We start from the raw sequence: 18,799 nt of genomic DNA, 5'->3' as shown, positions 1-18,799 counted from the left end.
CTTTTTACCATTCTGAAGAGAGACAGATGGAACAGTGGGTTTGTCATCAAACTAAAAACAGAACATTTTAACTGTAAACGTTTATTTTGATAAAATTAAACAACTTGGTAATACATCATCATCATCATCATCATATACAGATGGTCGAGTTCCACACCTCCAAAATGACATTACAAAACAGTGAATTTGGAGGCCGGTTTGATTTTTTTTTTTTTCTCCCCCTCCAGGATTATCATCATCATCATCATCTTCATCATCGTCATCGTCATCACCATGTCCTATAAATATTTGGTACAAAAAAGAATGAACTACAATGTAAAGAAAAACATGTGTGTTTGTATGTTTTAAGCCTTCAGAGCGGACCACGGTCACGAAACACAACTAGAACAAACGGCTGCTTTTACTGGAACGGTCATAACACAATACAAACGCCTGCTATGAAATGAAATTATCCTGACAACATGGTTTCCTCCATCACTCGGAAAATACGTACATATATCTTTTTTTAAAACATGGCACTGAGGTTGACTGTTGTGATTCTGAACATTTGCTTTAGCAATTAGTGTCGCAATGCAAATAATGCTGTGCATTTCAAACAACACCTCATGGGTTCGAGTGAGACATGAGAGCGGGCTGAATAATAAAAGTAAGAAATAAAATAAAAAAACAAAAAACAAACAAACAGTAAATAAGATAAGAAATGTGTTTTTTTTTTCTCTCCTTCTTCTCGTCGTCGCAAACAAAAGCAGTGAGTGAAATATGTGCCACAAAACCTTAGGGAGTAAACATTTGAATCATATCTTCAAACTGTGCCAGTATATTATGTGGAAAGAAAACAGGTGTGAGCAGGAAATAATGAGGCAGAAAATGAGGTTACCAGTCACTGAAAGACATTCGAGATGCAGCACGGGGCTGTGAAGTACTGTAGGTCTGTTACCTTTTTTTTTTTTTTGTCCATATTCGTTTAACTTTATTTAAATTTCACAAAGAGCCTCATTCCCTAACTTCTAACGAAAAACAACATTATTTTGTCGTGGTTGTGGCTGATGTGTTAGCATGTTAGCACACGGTGTCTTCAATTCCATTTGGAGACGTTTGTATTCCCCACATCAATGAATGCATTAGTGTGTAAAGAATCTATTGAATGACATGTATTTTGTCTGAATATAACCCCCGTTCAGGTTTAGCAGGCAGCTAGTTGCTAGCATGTCAAGCACCCTTCCTAGTCACCTTTTTTTTTCTCTATATTCATTTAACTGTATTTGAATTTCACAAAGAGCCTCATTCCCTAACTTCTAACAAAAAACAACATTATTTTGTCATGGTTGTGGCTGATGTGTTAGCATGTGAAGCACACAGGTTTCTAGTCCCAGAATACAAGCGCTAGCGTGTAAAGAATTGATTGAATGACGTCTGTTTTGTCTTTGCTACGCTAGCAGGTGATATACTCCCTTTCAGGTTTAGCAGGCGGCTAGTTGTTGTTGTCAAGCACCATTCCTAGTCTTCCTACAGTACCATCCAAGAACTTTAAAATTATTACATTTAAGCTGGTAGAAAATGTATTACGTCATGTTTTTTGTCTCCTTCTACGACTGTTTTCATCGATTACTTCCAGGTCAAAGCCTGGGGTTGGAAACTGCATGAGTCTGACTGAGCGTATACATGTGGAAATACACAATATGGACAAAAGTATTTGGCCACACCTGTCTAGTATTGAATTTAGGTATTTCAATCAATCAGGCTTTGGTCTCTAGGTCCCTTTATCTCCAATGAAGGACAATCTTAACTCTTCAGCACACCAAGACATTTTGGACAACGCTATGCTTCCAACATTGTGACAACAGTTTGAGGAAGACCCTTGGCTGTGTCAACCAGTGCACAAAGCAAAGACTATAAAGACATGACCTCATTAATGTTCTAGAGAATTAATGAATTGGGCACAGATTCACATAGCAACTTTAAATCTTGAAGAAAGTCTTCCAGGAAGCTGTTATAGCTGCAAAAAGGGGGACCAACTCAATATTATAAGTACTGTATAATGTATTTGAATACATCCCCATTGGTGAAATGGTCAGGAGTCCCAATACTTTTGTCTATTTCAACTGCTAATTGCATTATCTGGGTGTGTTTAAACCAATTTTGTACAATTTTAGCTGGACTAAATGTTTACATGTCTTTTAAAAAGTCCAGTTTTAGTCGGATTAATAATAGTTTGTTTTTTCTATCTTCATGTAAACACACTGCTAAACCAGCACTGTGCAGTTGTAGGCCTTAAAACAAAAACCAAAAGCTGCTAAAGCGCGCTATAAAGTGAGGAGTTGGTGACTGCAGTCTGGACTTTCATGATAAAAGTGACAGGCCCACATGTTCTTCATAGCAATGTAAAGCAAATTCACAGTGTGCAATTTCAACACTGTTCAACCACCGTCTGTTTGACGCCTGAGGCCGTGTTTTCAGCAAAAAGCCTCCAGTAAAATTAAAGATTTACAGAACTTAGTTCACATCCAATATGACTCAGTTCCACCACAGTTCTGACACAATATACAGCCAAGAAGCTAAAACTCTAGAAATGATGCAGTTAACATACATATATTTTTGTGTGCAGCAAAAATAAAAAAGGAGAAAGAAAAAACCTGCATAAACATAAAGAAATCAGTGCATTTATTCAAAGGAGTTTTCTTTTACTCTGTGTCCCGAAGAAGGCGATTTTCGAGCGAGGATTCTTCAGAACAGCTCCCCCGGAATGATCATTTTGTACAAGACGGCGAAAACGACAAAAAAAAGCAATCATGTAAAAGTCGTTAGCTCCCTCCAGTGTCAGCCAGTGTGCAGGCGTCCACAGTTTAGCTCGAAGGGCAGCACAAAGGGCACTTAGTCAAAAAGGAAAAAAATAAAAAAATGTGTCTTCTCCACACTTTACTTTACATCTGCAGCCGTTAGTGTGGTCCAGTTCTGGAAAAAATGACACTGGGGTTTTGTGGACTGACCTGGTTCCAACCATTCCATTCAGTCAGCCTTGAATGGCACCATTAAAAGCCACGAGCGATGTTCCAATGACTGGTTATTCAGAGATTAAAGCCAAACCTGAATGTGAAAATGTCCAATTCTCAATAGAAAATACAATCCAATTTTGATTTTCAAACTCCAATCAGGCCTGAAATGCGTCTCTCAAGAGGTCCACACTGGTGAAACTGAAGATCTTTGGATCCACTGTTGGGCAGGTTGATTTACATTACCGTTCCCAAATACATATATTTAGGACTTTTTTGTCTCCTACTGGAAAAAAAAATTCAATTTACATTGAAGGCAGGACAACGATTGAGTGGTGTTCTTGATTATTCCATTAAATGGAACTGACACCTGCTGCCAGCACATTAGTTTGTTCTTATGTGTTTGTCTTGTATTTTTAAAAGTTTTCACATTATCTTAAAGCTCATCATCAGTGTTTACAGTCTGAGACTGTAGCGAGACGCAGCTGTCCTCGGCCCCACTTTGGTCAAAACGTAACCAAAGCTTGTATTTGACGTGATTAGTCTTGTGTGTATGTGTGTGTATGTGTGTGGTTCCGTGGTATCTCTGTTAGCAGAAGTCACTGTCCTCGGCTCCGTACAGGTCGGCTAGTTTCCTGAACCTGGGCCCCCACTCACTCAGGTAGTGATAGTCCTGCTCGGCCTCAGATGAAGCTGAGCCCAGCGAGCTCAGTGACTCGGCCACCGAGCCGGTGCCCTCGTACGCGTAGGTGGCCAGCGAGTCATAAGGCGGCGCCGTTGGGTTACAGTCGTTCTCCAGAACCCTCTGGTTGATGAATTCGCGTACATCACCGTTGTCCCGCGAGACCAAGTTGACAGGCGGCATGATGAGGCCGGGGGCGGTGGGCGCAGGCCGGCGGAGCGGTGGGTAGAGCAGAGTGTCCGTGGGGATGATGTCACGCCTCTGCTTGGCAGACTCCTCCAAGGCGGCGGCGGCGTCTGGATGTCGCAGCGCTCCGATGTCGAAGGCCTGGGTGTCCTCCTCGCCGCCGCCCTCGTCGTTGTAGCTCACCACGTTGTCACGGACGTCCTCCTTGGAGATAATGAGCGGTTCCTGCTTCCGCTGGCGTTTCAGTGCCGTGAACAGAACCACAATCACTGCAGGAGACAACAGCGGAGGGATACGGGGTTAGAGAATTTCACTGATCCAAATATCTCATTTTGGTTGCTTCATTTTTATTGGTGATGACAAAGAGTAGCCAAGTTAGGTGCTGAGTTCTCAGACTATGATTAAGTAAACTAGTTAGCTCACCAACATCAATGCCACCCATCCAACATCAGACTGACAAGTTTCTGACTAAAAGTTGAAATTAAAATGTTTGGTTTGCTGTAGGGATCACACAAGATGGAGGCAAATGATCCACCATGGCAACCCCTAAAGACAAAAGAAGAACATGCACACCATCTCTCTTGGATTTACCAATTCTAAATAATATTAGCTCTTACAGAAATGGTAGTTTCTATTGTTGTGGTTGTCAAGGTTATATTATGCACAAATTTGCTCTGATCAAGATTTATATTGTGAAGTGGGTTGTCCTTTTGAAAAAGTTGGTTCCCCTAAATTTGGGAAACCTTGCCCTTAGGCATTAAATCATGAAATCGAGAGCAACTGGACTTGATTGTATACTGAATTCTGGAATTGGAATTGAAACACTTGAAATAAATATGCATTTCTTGACCATTTGACATGGTTGTAAAGCTGTTATTACCGATTCATGACTACTAACAAGCTCAGGTTTTGGGCCTCAGTATCTCTAAAACCGTTTGTTTACAGCCGGTTAGCAGTGTAGCAGTGTAAGGTCATAATATATATACTATGGGTCAGATAGCAGTAGGTTTTCAGCACGTATGAGATGCAGCTGATTGCTCGAGCCACTCAAAGGTGTTTTGCACCGTTGGAGGACAAAATCTCCACCCAGCTCTTTCTCAACGAGGCATTTATGGACCTTCTCCAAACCGGAAAACACTGCATTATCTGACCCCATGGTGCATTTGATGAATCTCTGTGACCTCAGACCATAATATGGGTCACACTTAGCCGCATGTTTCACACAGATTAATAAGTGAATATGTTCTGCTAAAGTAGAATGTGCACATTCATGATATGTGAGCTCTGGCCTCATCTTTCCCCCACTCGGCACACCAGGGAGCGCGGGAATGATGACACCAAGTTCCCCCATGAAGAACAGAGTTTTAGAGCCTACAGGTGAATACTGGGTTTGGAGATGAGGCCCTTTTTTCAAACGCTACATGAGCAGAGCTGACAGGTCGAGTGCATTAAAAGGCTCCCTTGGAAAAATGCCACAGGAGCAAAGCGGTGCGATGGAGTTGGCTGCCTGAACAGATTCAGCAGCTTCACTTCATTTTGTAATAAACCAGAACAATCTTTTCATCTCCAGCTAAACACAGGAAGCACAGCATTATATTTAAATGTAAAAGAGCAAGATCTGTTGTGACAATGTGCATCACGACACAAACCCGACACATGAAATTTTAAAAAACGAGGTGCAGATGAATTACACCCCAAAACAAGAGCTGGAAACACGGGGGGCTGCACCGGCCAGCAACAGGCAGACACACAAAAGCACAGCAGCCTTTGATTTCAGAGAGGGTGCAGCCACAAATAATCATGCAGAACATTTGATTGGCTAAGCTCAGACAGGCTACTGAATGCAAATCAAGAAAAGCAAAAGAGCACAGTGGGAACAAGAAAGAGCCGAGGTATAGTTAAGGTCAGGGGAAGTGAAATAACCGAGATTAGGAGCAGCATAAATCCCAGCGTGTAATGTCTGTCAAGCAACAGGAGAACATAAGCTGGGATGTGAATGAATGACACATGAGCTCTTTCATTAGATATCGAGAAAAGGTCAAGAAAAGAAGGAAGGATCGGTGTTAATAAAGGAAGACAGTTACTGCACACGATGGGCAGAAGAAGGACAAGATGACGAACATTGATGTGACGGCTGAGGTGATCGATACGTTCATATGCAACGCCGAGACGCTTTAATTAACACGTTACATCAACTGTCTTTTCCAGCACCACAGACTGTGATTCCCATGTAAAAAAGCTGCACACCAACACACCATCAACAACCGCTTCCTCTAATGTTCATTAATGTCGAGAGCCCTCAAAGTGCTGTGGCTTGATATGAGCCAACATTGTAGTTTTCCCTTCGGCAAATTGCACATCCTTTGGTTTCATACCGTTACATCATTTATTATATCGTTCTATGACATACATCTTGTTGATCTGCTCGGCAGACAAGACATCGATTGCAATTCTGTCCTTCCTGGAAGAGAGATTCCTCCTCTGTGCTTCTTCCTATGGTTTCCTTCCATAATATTCCCTGTTAAAAGGTTGTTTGGGGGGAGTTGATCCTTAAGGCCCTGGTATACAGTACTTGGGCACATGTACACACGAATATCGCCAGCTCTGGTATACTCGCGCGTCTGGTGTACTATCCCACTTCACCATCAGCCCCAACTCCCCCATGTTATGTTAGTATGGTAAGGTTACGTTTGGTTTTGGTTTAAGTTAGCTAAGATGCAAGTTTGCTTCCAAAGAGTTGGCTTGGGTTAGTTTTAGCATAGATACAGTTATCTTAGGTTTAGGTTAGTTTAACTCTTAAGTTATCCTAAACCTAATTCAACCTACATCTGGTTTAGGTTTAAGTTAGCTAAGATGCAAGTTAGCTTACATAGAGTTGGCATTGGTTAGGTTTAGCACAATGATGCTACAGCTCCCTCAGGCACGTCTGGTGCAAGCGGCTGAAAGGCCCGTCGGGGCAGGGGAGTTGGGGTGTCAGCCGGTTCGAGGTTTGCCAGGTCAAGGCTCGGATGACATTCCTTGGTGACTACTTCTTCTGTTGTCAAAATGTTTTTTTCTGCTTGGTGAGCAGGGCTTAATACTTCACCTACCAGTAGGGTGAGGTTCCACATGCACTGTCCACACGCACCCAAAGTGCTCATTGCGTGCGGTTCCAAAATCTGCCTGCCAATTTGTTGGGAGAGGAAAGGAATTGGGCTTGTAGTCAATTTCAAATCCCAGGAAGGACCGAGGAACCCAATCCCCCATTGCTCTGCAGGTGCACACAAGGATGGGTTGAAAAAATTCTAATTCTGATGGTCTACGGACAGAGCCTGTAATTTTGCAATTTTGAGTTCACCAAAGCAGTGCAGGACTCTTCTGTACATACTAGCTGTCGTATGGACCGTGTTGTGTTGAGAGTGTTGCCGTACTGTGCAGCATAACAGTCACAATGCAGTGCCTGCTGTGATATTGAGTGTTTCCATCAGTGGTATGGCCTTGAACTGACAACTGTGCCATGTTGACAAAGGTGTAACTGCTGAATCTGTTGACGCATCTGTTGCAGTGTGGTGTCCATGTGGCTTTAAAAACCTCAGAAATGTTACATTTTCAATAGGTTGCATGTAATGAAAGCTTGAAAGACAGAATGAACTCCTGAAACACCATGTTCTCGTGACGGCTTTTGTTCTAATAATACTTTTTTGTTTATTAGATGTTGGTGGTGATCTGGATCCATTTTTTTTTAAACAGTGAAACCTTTCCAGGTAAAGAAGTGTATTGACAGTGTGGGGAAACTAGAGTGGTTTCTATGGTAATGATTATTATTATGACATTTATTCAGGATGAGGCGTGTGTGCGTGTGTGTGTGTGTGTGTGTGTGTGTGAGAGAGCCTGTTGATGGCTGGCTGCTCTCATATGTTTGGACACTGCATTTCAGCACTGCCTCTGTGTGTGTGTGTGTGTGTTTCCACTAAGTCTGCAATGACTGCACCTTCAGAGGCATAAATATGTATTCATTTTTTTTTCCCAGCGGCCCACTGGACTGTGACCACTGCATGAATAAGAGGATAAGTGGGGATGTGGTGGCAGATGAGATGCGCTCATTTCCATACGAGGTTTGATTCTGATGAACAGCAGCCGACTGAAGCCCTGAACCGACATTGTTTTCCATTACAGCAAATGAGAAAGTGCAACGGCTGCTTGTGTTAACGACGCTGTACAAATGGAAGCAGCTAACAGGGCCCGTGCAAGCGTGATCAAACACACACTGCACACTTTGTGCGCCCATTTCATTTTCTATTTGTCCTTTGAGCTTTTTTCTGCTGTTTGACTTTTATGCAAAACATATTTTTTACATTTCCACTGATTGTTTATTCTCTTGATTTTTTTACACAATAATCGTTTATGTACAATGTTTCTGTTTTTGGCTTCACTTTATATCCTTCTTACTAAAAAAATGCCACCGAATAACTTTGGCGGACGTCTGGGCCCCTCGACACCGCACAGAGTTTGGGAACCTGTCATGTAGTGTAGTGTGTGACGCATCCCCGGAGAAGGAAAAGTTTCTATTGTTTGTTTGATTTGTGTGACGCCACAGGAGTTATGAGTGACCACAACACACTGAAGTCTCCACTGGCTGTACCGTCTGTCTAAGTTTTACAATATTAAAATACTAAAATACTCTTTCCTGGGCAGTTTTTCCACTGACATGTTGGCATGTTGGGTCATCAGTGACAAGCACCAGTGTGTCCCTTCTGTTGCCAAAACTGTGTCTCGCTCTCCAGTCCAGGAAAGGACAACTCTTAAGTCCAAATTCCAACTGTTCTCTTTTCTAGATTTGTCTCTGTACCTCAGTACCTCACTAATTTCTCTGAGAACCACTGTTAATTCCTAGCTTAGTATGTGCAAGGTTACGTTTGGTTCAGGTTTAAGTTAGCTAAGATGCAAGTTAGCTTCCATAGAGTTGGCTTGGGTTAGGTTTAGCTAAGCGTAGATGAGCGTTATCTTAGGTTTAGCTTAACTCTTATGTTATCCTAAACTTAATTAAACCTACATTTGGTTTAGGTTTAAGTTGGCTAAGAGGCAAGTTAGCTTAAATAGAGTCAGCTTGGGTTAGGTTTAGCTTAGCTTAGATGAGAGTTAGCTGAGCAAAAGGTTACATTTATGTTAGCTTAGAATATAGCAAGCTAAATCAGGGCTACATGAATTCTAACTGAATTTTTTTTAGTCCTTTTTGCCCAGGTGTGTTTATAAAAATGATAATTTAATCAGATTACTGATAGGTTGTGCTGAACCCCCCCCCCGTATGTGTTAAAATACGTTTTAACACACTAATGGAAAAAACTGCCTAAAGGCTCTGTGTTGTAAGGATTATTTGACCAGTGGGAATGAGGCAGAACTAAATGCAATAACAGGCAGGTCGTTCTGAAGGGATTCATGCTCTTAACTGAAAATGCGGCGCCTTATTTCAGCCATAAAAGAAGAAAAAAAAAAACATTCCCTGCTCTTGACCTGAGCCTTTTCTTTCCACGTGTGTTGTAGAACATATATAGTCTTCACCTAACATCACAACTCAGAAGATTATTTAGATTGTCCAAATGTGGGCTACTGCAAAGATGTGGCCTCCATAGTGCGGTTCCCGGCTCAATGATATAAATATAAAAGGCTCATTCTGTGGTAATAAACAACAGCAATTCACACAATCAAGTGAAAGTCTCTCATAAAAGAACCTGTACAATTTTTACACACAGGACCTTGAAGCATTAAATCATATCAAGTCATTCCATAATAAACACGGAATTGTATTGTAGCTCATTCTCTTAGTGAGAGATGCTCTATTTGAAAGTGACGTGCACACAAACACACATACACATCCTCTCATACTCACTCAGCAGTATGATGGCACACAGGAGGATGGCGATGAGTGCGCCGGTGCTGAGGCCAGGAGAGCTGCTCAGAGCCTCGGGATTACACAGCTCCATGTTGCCTTCACGGTCGCAGGAGCACACTCTCACAGTCAGCGTCCCTGTGCTGCTCTGCATGGGGTAGTCACCATCAGTGATCACAACGGGAACCAGATAGATGCTCTGGTGAAGGCGACTATAGCTGGCTCGACGTGTCAGGATGCTGGCAGTGTTATCTGAGACAGAAGGGGGGGAAAAAAAGTGTGTTAGTAGATGACTTTAGCTCACCTGCAGCGCATCATCGTCTGACACTGTCAGGAATAAAAATCATGTTGTTGCCAGGGTGAAAAGAGACGTCTCTGACAAGGCATAAGTCACTAATTCTCCCTCACTGAAGAGACAGAGTGTTGAATTCGATTAGTTTTCTAAGCGAGGGAGAAAAAAGGAAACAGCAAATAGCAGGGCGTGGTGACAGAAATGATTAATCACCTGCCTCAGTGCAATAAAAGGTTTACAGTAAATTAAGACACACTGATGAACTCTTGATTCAGAATGATATAAATGTTTGACTGTACTGTTTTTGGTTCACTAGGAAACTGTGGCTAAATTAGACGATGTCAGGAAAACAAAAGGTGAGACAAACACATAAGACAAGACAAACAATAACGGGGTGTGATTCTTGATACAAAGCCATTTCTTATCAATAAAAGCAGAAAAGAGCAACTTTTATATCTTCAAATTAAATCCCATCAAGATTTATGAGGGGAACTAAGTTTCTACAGACTCTGGTCAGACAGTAAACACTGGGATTTCCAGTACTTTCTTTCAGTACCTGCGCCGACAAGGTTCCAACGAGCTGAGCCGATACTAAAATTAACGGATTGAAACGAAAATAAACTGATTCTAATGATTCAGTTACACCGAAAACAACTGCTGTATCGTGGAAAAGCGCCAGTAGACTGTAAAATGGATGTTACGTGAAGCCCAGGGATGAACATGGAAGTAGCAGATAGCCCCCAGGGGGCGACACTGCTGCTTTCATAAACAAAGTCCATTGTCTACTGGGAAAAATAACCTCATTTCTAACGTCAGGAAACAATTTCCTGAGGAGTTCATGTTTCTCAATCACTAGTTTCAGGTCTTCTTCAATCAAGCATGATGTTTATTTTGTAAATTATGTACACATTTAGAGGAAAATAGATGATTAATTCGGGCACATATGAGCGGAAACTGTGCCCGATTGCAAGCGATGTCTGTGAAATTCACGGACCAGCACTGGTCGAGGTAATTATCCCCAATTATGAGCTCCATATCTGCGAGCATATTAATTTTATGAGATTTGTACTGAGACGGCTTTTATTGATCTTTGTTGTTTTCATTTATTGAAAGCGAGTTTCTCTTGTGTGCCGTGATTCTTTAATAAACCTTGATGTGAGCGTGAGATGGCAGAGAGTGATATTTCCTGTCCTCCAATGACTTTTTGTTATTTGTCCTTTTTAAACCACTCGGTGGAAAAAAGCTCTTCATCCTGGAAAGCAGCTCACGTCGAGTGTCTGACTTTAATGCGCTTGCATCAGATTTCAGTTAATGAGCGAGTCTGCGTCTGCTCGAGTGTTACTTACCGCCGTTGTCTCGGACAGTGAAGTTGCTGCGGTGCATCTTCTCAGGAGCCAGACTGAAGAAGAACTTGTGTCCCGACGAAGGCTCGTCGGCGTCGACGGCGCTCACCGTCTGGATCCGCTGTTTGGAGACACACAGACGTGCATTAACATCAAAATCCCAGTGGACGTGAGTGAATTAAGGGCAGGTAGTTGAGTGTGTGTGTGTGTGTGTGGGGGGGAGGGGTTATTGTTTTCCTTCACAGTGAAAGCACACACTGCTGTGATATAAGCCTCGGATATTATCGGGATCATTTGTCTTATTTGTCTGTGCAAAGTAAGATATGAATTTATCTGTCAACAACACGGCTCTTTGGATGATTTATTACACTTGTCGGGGGAAAGTTAACTGAGACACAAACAAACAACAAAACAATGAATTAGAATTTATTTCACTCACTTTATCATGTATTATTTGTCAAATACATAGACTGGTTCGCAGGGGGAGTCTAAGCAGGAAGTGACACGTTATTATACCTCCACCAGGGGGCAACTGTGCTGGTGGCAAAAGTAAGAGTTTGAATGGAAGTCTGTGGAAATATCAGCAGACTTCTCATGTGATTTCTAACGTCAATAAACATTTTCCTGAGGAGTTAATCACTCGTTTCAGCTAATGGAGCAGATGAAGTATGGCTCAGGGGACACGGTGTGATTGACAGCTGGTGTTAAATCCAGATTCCCGAGGCTACAGCTACGTTTTCTGTAAGGAAATGATCAAATTTCTATTTAACTGTAGCATTTTTGTTGTCTGCTGCTGTTTTCTTTTACATCTCTGTGAAAAGTGGGCTTCTATCTTTCTTTCTTTGCAATAATTGAGGTTGTTTTTTTTTCCATTAAAACCTTCACAGTTCGTGTTTCGATGTTTGCAGTGTTAATGACAATTTGTCGCCGTGAAGAAACTTTCTTCTTTTAACATCTCCTTTCACATCTGCACAGGGTGAGAGCGTCACACTCCACAATTATTATCTTTTGAGTGAAGTTGTCAAAAAAAACCTAAAGAGCAGATCACTGGATTAATCTCTGTGCATTAATGAGTGTTGAAAGGATTCGTATTTGGGAAAACACTGGATCTGACGATTGTTTAAACTGCTGCTGTCACAATGACTTTAAGAGATATAATTACAGCCAGCATCGTCCCGTCATCTCTCAGTCAATGACATTTCCTCTCAACTACAGTCGTATTTCATTGAATAGGAAACACTCACAGAGAGATTAGAGGCTTTAACAAAGATCTGTGCCAATCACACGCACACATACACACATTACACTGAACAAATCTAGAAGCAGGAGGAAGCGGCGGAGGATATTTAGTGAACAAATACTGATGATTAACACTGATGGACAGATGAAAGGGCAGAGGAATTAAAGGATGAACTGGTGGCAGGATGACAAGGATGTGCGGAGATTAGTGGCAGCGAGCCACCGCAGCGAAGAACGTCCAACTGATCCTGTGTACATGCGTGCGTGTGTGCGTGTGCATGTCGTCGTCAGCGCTTTAAATCATGTTAGAGCTCACATGGGTGATGACATAAATGTAGGAACTGACGAAGAATTGGTGAAGTTGTTGCACCTGAACGTCTAAAATGGCCGCCTCACCAGAGCTGACACAGCTCATGATAAACAATCAGGTGATTGTACACTTATTATATACAGTTATTGCAGCTTCAATTTCAGGCAAATCAAACATATTTGCAAATACATTTTACACACTGGACCTTTAAGATAAAAAAGGTGTAAATCACGTTAGAGCTCACGGAGGTGACGACACAAATGTAGGAGTCGATTCAGAAAGGCATTTATTGGTAGAGTTGTTGTGCCTGAACATCCCTCACTTCAGCCTTTCCTTCTAAGTGTGTTTGGAAAACCTTCAGTTCGCATTAAAACCCAAAAAAAGATGTTTTAGTTTGTTCGTTTTAAACTACGGTTAAAACATGGCTGTCGCTGTCAAACTAAGATAAAAACAGAGCTCCTGAAACAGAGAAGACAAAGTGGCCAGCAGCAGAAGGAAACTCAGAGACTTTATACTCTGGAGTGGGAAGGTGAGCTAACGAGAGACAGGTGAGAACAGTTAGGGAACAGGTGTGGCTAATCACGGCAGGAAAGTAAAACAGGAAGTAACGTAATACCACCTGTGAGTGCAGGACAACTTCAAAACAAAAGTCTTAGTCTGACCCTAAGTTTTAAAATGACAAACCTTACAAGGTTGTACACTTTAATCACATTAACTGAAATCAATCAAATTCAGAATTTTTTTTAAAAAATGGGTTAAAATATTCTGTGCTAATATTCATGTCCGGCAAAGTCAAAACTATTGTGTAAAGTCATTCTGTGAGGAAGCTGGAGGGGGAGCTAATTAACGTGATTTACTGTACGTCAGGACAGGAACTGCTGCTTCAAAGGCTGAGCAAGAGGAAAAAAAAAGACTGGCACTCAGTTCCACATGTAAGACTTTGTTGGTGTGTTGCTCCTAAACCCGAGAGACACTTTGACCGACATTTGTCAAACACTACGAGGGTCAGTGTGGTCGTCATGGCGGCTGGTTCTGATGTGTGTTTGACGGTTCATAAAAAGAGAGGGGGGGGGGGGGGGGGATTACCAGCTTAGTTTAGCCTCTTGGACTCGACATGTCCCCTAAGTGATTCATAAAAGCATCGGCGCACAATAACCGCGGCACCACCTGCTCTGGGCGGGAGCTACAGAGCCAGAAGAGCTCAAAATCTGTGTTAAAGGTCATTCGAGAACACTGTTCCATGGCGATATGATAAGTTATGAGTTTTTTTGTTTTTACATATCCAGCAGATGGTATATTAAATAACAATAATAAAGTATTGTATGTGCCAATTTCACTATTTCTGGACAGAATATGAATTCTGACAAACTGGTAACTGTATAACTGAGGTGGACTCATTATGTCATCATGATTACTATTATGGTCCTATATTTTGTGTTATTATGGGTCTGCCATTACGTGTTATTTTTTAAATTATGTGACCTAATATAGCAGGTAATATAATATATATAGCAATATTGTGACTTATTATGTGTACGTATCAGTGTCAGACGGTCAGCATACTGGCCTGACTTCAGTATTTGCTCTCATTGTTAATTAATTACTTTATTTACTAATTTGAAGGATAATTACGAACCTTTCAAATATGACATGGAGCTCAGCTAAAATATCCACATGATTGACCCTATAGTCTTGTGTGTCAATCCCTGTTGTGATTTAAGGTTTGGGAGTGAAAGTAGACGCTGACAGTTACTGTGATGGATTATCAAAACTGAAATGATCTTGTTTAAGTTACTTGAGTTTAAATTATTATTATTATTTTTTAAATCTAATCTACTTTTTCCCTCCTTACAGTGCACTTCTGTCCTGTCTGCCTGTCATTCCTCCCCACTGAGAGCACCTGCTGGCCGAGGTGACGCAGTAATTAGCAGCCACACTAACATTAATCAACCAACTGCTGAAGAAATAACCTGTGTTTAAAAACTGGAGTGCGTAAAATCTGTGCCTTTTAAAAAGAAAATAATCCAAAAAGTGTTTCAGTTTCAAGAAGCACAGACACTGACAGAAAGAATGTATTTTGGATTAACTCTTGCTTTTCCCACACAGTTTTAGCTCTACCTCGTTTGATATCAGTCACTTCATAGCTCCTTCTCAACGTGGGCAGAGTCGCCATAACACGGCTGCGTGAAAATGCCGTGATGCACATGCCACACGCCGAAGTGGTGTACTGGTATACTCGCGCCTCAGGGTCCTGTAGTATCTGACTTCACCATCAGGTGGCGGTACAAATCTGCGAGTTATACCATCGTATAAGTGTACCAGAGGATGCATGACCAGAACACAGACTCTGTCTGACACGGTCACTGAACTGAAATACCACTGAACGCGGTCGTGTTCGCTGGCTTTCAGCAGTGCTGTCGCTAAATACACCAGACTGCTCTGTTAAATGTTGAGATTTTAGACGTTTTCTTTGCTAAATGTTTGAGATTAACGCATGTTTTCAGGATTTTTAAGTCTTTTTAACTGATCTACAGTCCGGCATTGTTTGCTTCGATTCTTGTGTTGGACGTCACGCTCACGACTCTTCCAGTGACGACACTCTCTGACCAATCAGTGGCTCAGCTCGCTTGGAACCTCACCAGCGCAGGTACCAAAAAAAGTACCAGGTACCATGTACCAGGTACTATCACTAATGGAAAATGCTGATGCTGTGGGGATCCAGGCAAAGAGAAATGGACAAAATTCAGACAGAATTCTTTTCTTTTTCTTACACCAGTGACGCGGTGGAACTGTTACCGATGGTGAGTAAAGTAAATGTAAAGAGATTTTAGAAGGTGTTTATAAAATGCTTATTCCACGTCACACCCACTGAGCATCAGATGTCACCCGTATGTCGTGACACGACAAAGAGTGAGGATATCATTTGCATCCCTCTCAGGAGCTGAACCTTTTTGTGTGTGTTGGGGGATAGAAGATAGTAGTTGCCTCTCTTTCTCTTTCTCGTCTGTTTTCTGGGAGAGAACAGGCAAAATAATCACAGGTTGTGTTTACTCGGATGGATAACAGCAGTAAAGTGAAATGATCAGGTGGCCAAACTGGCAAAAAAACATGCTTTGCATTTGGCACGTGTGGATTCATGGCTGGTAGACGAGACGAGAGCGGTGTTGACATCAGGTATGAAAGCAGCAAAAAGTGTTGTGTGGAAAAATAAGATTTTGTGTTTCCTGCATTATTTGTTTTTTTTTTGTCTGGTGAAGAAATTCTTGCTCTTTGCTTCGTGTTATTGTCACAACTCAGACCTGTTATCTCTCAAAATCAAAAGATATCACAATATTCCATCACAATAACACAATAATAACGATATTTCACCAAATTTTCAAAGTAAGACTTTGAACATATGTTAAAAATATGGCTCACTGTTCATGACAAGAACTAACAATCACATTTAGTGCTATATTCTGTCTGTAATCTGTCGACAGCTGGAGGTGGAGGTGTTCCCATTATAACTAGATATTATAGCGAGTTCTGCCATGAGAACTAGGACGTGAAGAAGTCCTACTTTTATCTCAAAGTGTCAGACTGATATCTAATCAACAAGTCATGTCATTTTGGGAGTGAATACATATATATATTTGGCCACCTTTTCAAGAATTAAAATTAAAATGCAGACTTTGACTGGAGGAAGTCAAAGTGAATACCCAAACTATAACTAAATACCCAGGAAAAGACTTCATACTTGATGCTGATACAGATATCACAGCTGCAGTTTACCACCTGCAGCTGTTTCAAGCATTTGCAAAAACGCAGCTCTCCAACTGTGTTACAAATATTCCGCTCCCATAAGAGAAGAAATAAGCAGCCGACTGCATGACTCGGCTAAAATGATGTTGCTGGTTTTTTTTATCTTGGCAATTTTTGACGCGAGAGAGAAAGTGGCCAAAATTGCAGTAAATGCTAAGTCGCACAAACTTGGTACACGTGTTGCTCTCATGATTCCAAACTAATTTCTAATGTATTTCCATTCGCTTCGCCCACCCAGAAGTCAGCCATTTTGGAAAAACAAAAATGGCTAGTCTACGCATTTGAACAAACTCGTTTCTAGCAAGTTTGAGCTAGCCGCATCAAACTCGGTCCATGTGTTCTAGACAAGTTAATGATTAAAGGTTTTCAGAGGATTTTCTCTACATCAAAAGGCGTGGCCTCAGCGCTCCAAAAAATTTGACTTTAAAATGGCAGGAAACACCTTTTGAAAGCTTTGATGCGAACAGAACTACATGAAATTTCTCACAGGTCAGGGAACTGCTGCGCGGCGACGCAAGGGCCTAGCATGACTGTGTGCAGTCCTAGTCATTATTATTATTATCTTTCTGATAACCAACCACTGATTTTGATCAGATTTGGGCCAAAACTAAATGGCCCATCCCTCCAAAATAAAGGTATTGGTTCACTTGAAGTTTAGACACCGGACCTTTAGCTGAAACCGTTTATCTTCTGTGCTTCTATTGACTTTGGCACCTTACTTTTGCTGCTGATCAAACCTTTCTCAGCTTCAGTGTTGGGAATTTAAGACAAACACAACACTGTTATGGCCTTTGTTCCTTTTTTCAAAAACACAGTCTGTTAGAACTACAGAAGGGGGATAAAGCGGTATTTACCTGACCAGCCTTGGTTCTCTCACAGACAAAGGTTTCGTACACGGTGGCGAAGGTGGGAGCGTTGTCGTTGATGTCCAGCAGGCGGATGTAGACGGGAACATGGCTGCTCTGACGGGGATTATCTGAAGGACACACACCAGAGCGGCGTCACACACACATACACAGAGTAACCTCGACAGAAGAAGTTGGAGTGGAGACACGGACTCACGTATCTCAGTTTTTGTGAACATGAGATGAAAAATACAAACATGAAAAGCAAACAACAACAGTAACCTGTAACTTTCACAGCGTGTTTCACTTCAAGGAAGGAAACCAATCAGGCTTCCATTTCACACTCGTGAAAGTGGAGGTTTTTTGATGTTAATGAACCCTGCGAGTTGAAATAAAGAGATTTTCGACAAACATGATTAGAAATTAACAGCGACACACACTTGGCAGCGCAGTGTGACCCGAACAAAACATAGCCTCTTCTGTTTTAACACGTTTTTTTTTTTATCCCTTACACTGACTGTAGAGTGAAAATGAAGAGTGAGATGTTATATTGAGCCGGGTTTATACTTGAAATGACATCATCACTTCTGTCGCAGCTCTATGTCTCTTATTTCTATGATTTATATGAATGTGTTTCCTTCTATGATTTTGTGTTGGTGATTTCCAAATTTCCACTTGGAGAGCAGTTGAACCTTTAACGCAGAGGTCTCAAACTCGCTGCCCATGGGCCATATGCGGCCCGCCACTTCATATCACGACAGAGACACAGATTTGCTGGAAATTACCGTAATAACCACATGTTGGCTTTGACGTGCAACTTCTCAGCTTTCAGAAACCGTTGGATTTTTTCTGATGGCTCAAACCATTGCGTAATTATGGTAAATGCAAAGTGCACTTGTACAAACGTGTCGTCAGTGATATGCTCGGTGTTAAAGGCTTGACTTTTATTCTATTCTATTCTATGTCCCACACCTCTGAAGCAGTTCCAGTAACGCTGCATCAAACACGGCTGGTGACACGGACCTGAGGTGTCGCACCTGAGGTGTGAGGTGCGACAACAAAATTTAGGCGTGAAGATCAGAGACCGCTCTGATCTTCACGCCTAAATTTTGTTGTACAGGGTTTTCAGAAAAGGGACTTCCTTCAATTTGTTCTAAGATAGCCAGTAAAAAAAACATCAAAACAAATGTTATCTGACCGAGCCGGTTTATCCAGACAGGTATATTATAGCATATTTACATCGTT

General features: G+C 41.6%; 1 protein-coding gene across 1 annotated transcript in view; it reads right to left on the bottom strand.

Annotated features, from left to right (window-relative positions):
• Window positions 1-2,644: 2,644 nt before the first annotated feature.
• Window positions 2,645-18,799, bottom strand: part of LOC131460655 (cadherin-6-like) — an 82,230-nt gene continuing 66,075 nt past the window's right edge. The window contains exons 9-12 of the mRNA XM_058631324.1: window positions 17,564-17,685; window positions 11,363-11,480; window positions 9,725-9,976; window positions 2,645-4,127 (exon numbers count right to left, since the gene is read on the bottom strand). Coding sequence (XP_058487307.1) covers window positions 3,580-4,127; window positions 9,725-9,976; window positions 11,363-11,480; window positions 17,564-17,685 — 1,040 coding nt within the window. The 3' untranslated portion in view covers window positions 2,645-3,579. The remainder of the gene's footprint in view (window positions 4,128-9,724; window positions 9,977-11,362; window positions 11,481-17,563; window positions 17,686-18,799) is intronic.

The sequence above is a fragment of the Solea solea genome, chromosome 1, assembly GCF_958295425.1.
Source record: "Solea solea chromosome 1, fSolSol10.1, whole genome shotgun sequence".
NCBI lineage: Eukaryota > Metazoa > Chordata > Actinopteri > Pleuronectiformes > Soleidae > Solea > Solea solea.
Note: the sequence above shows the minus strand (reverse complement) of the source record. Positions and strands in the feature narration are given on the sequence as shown.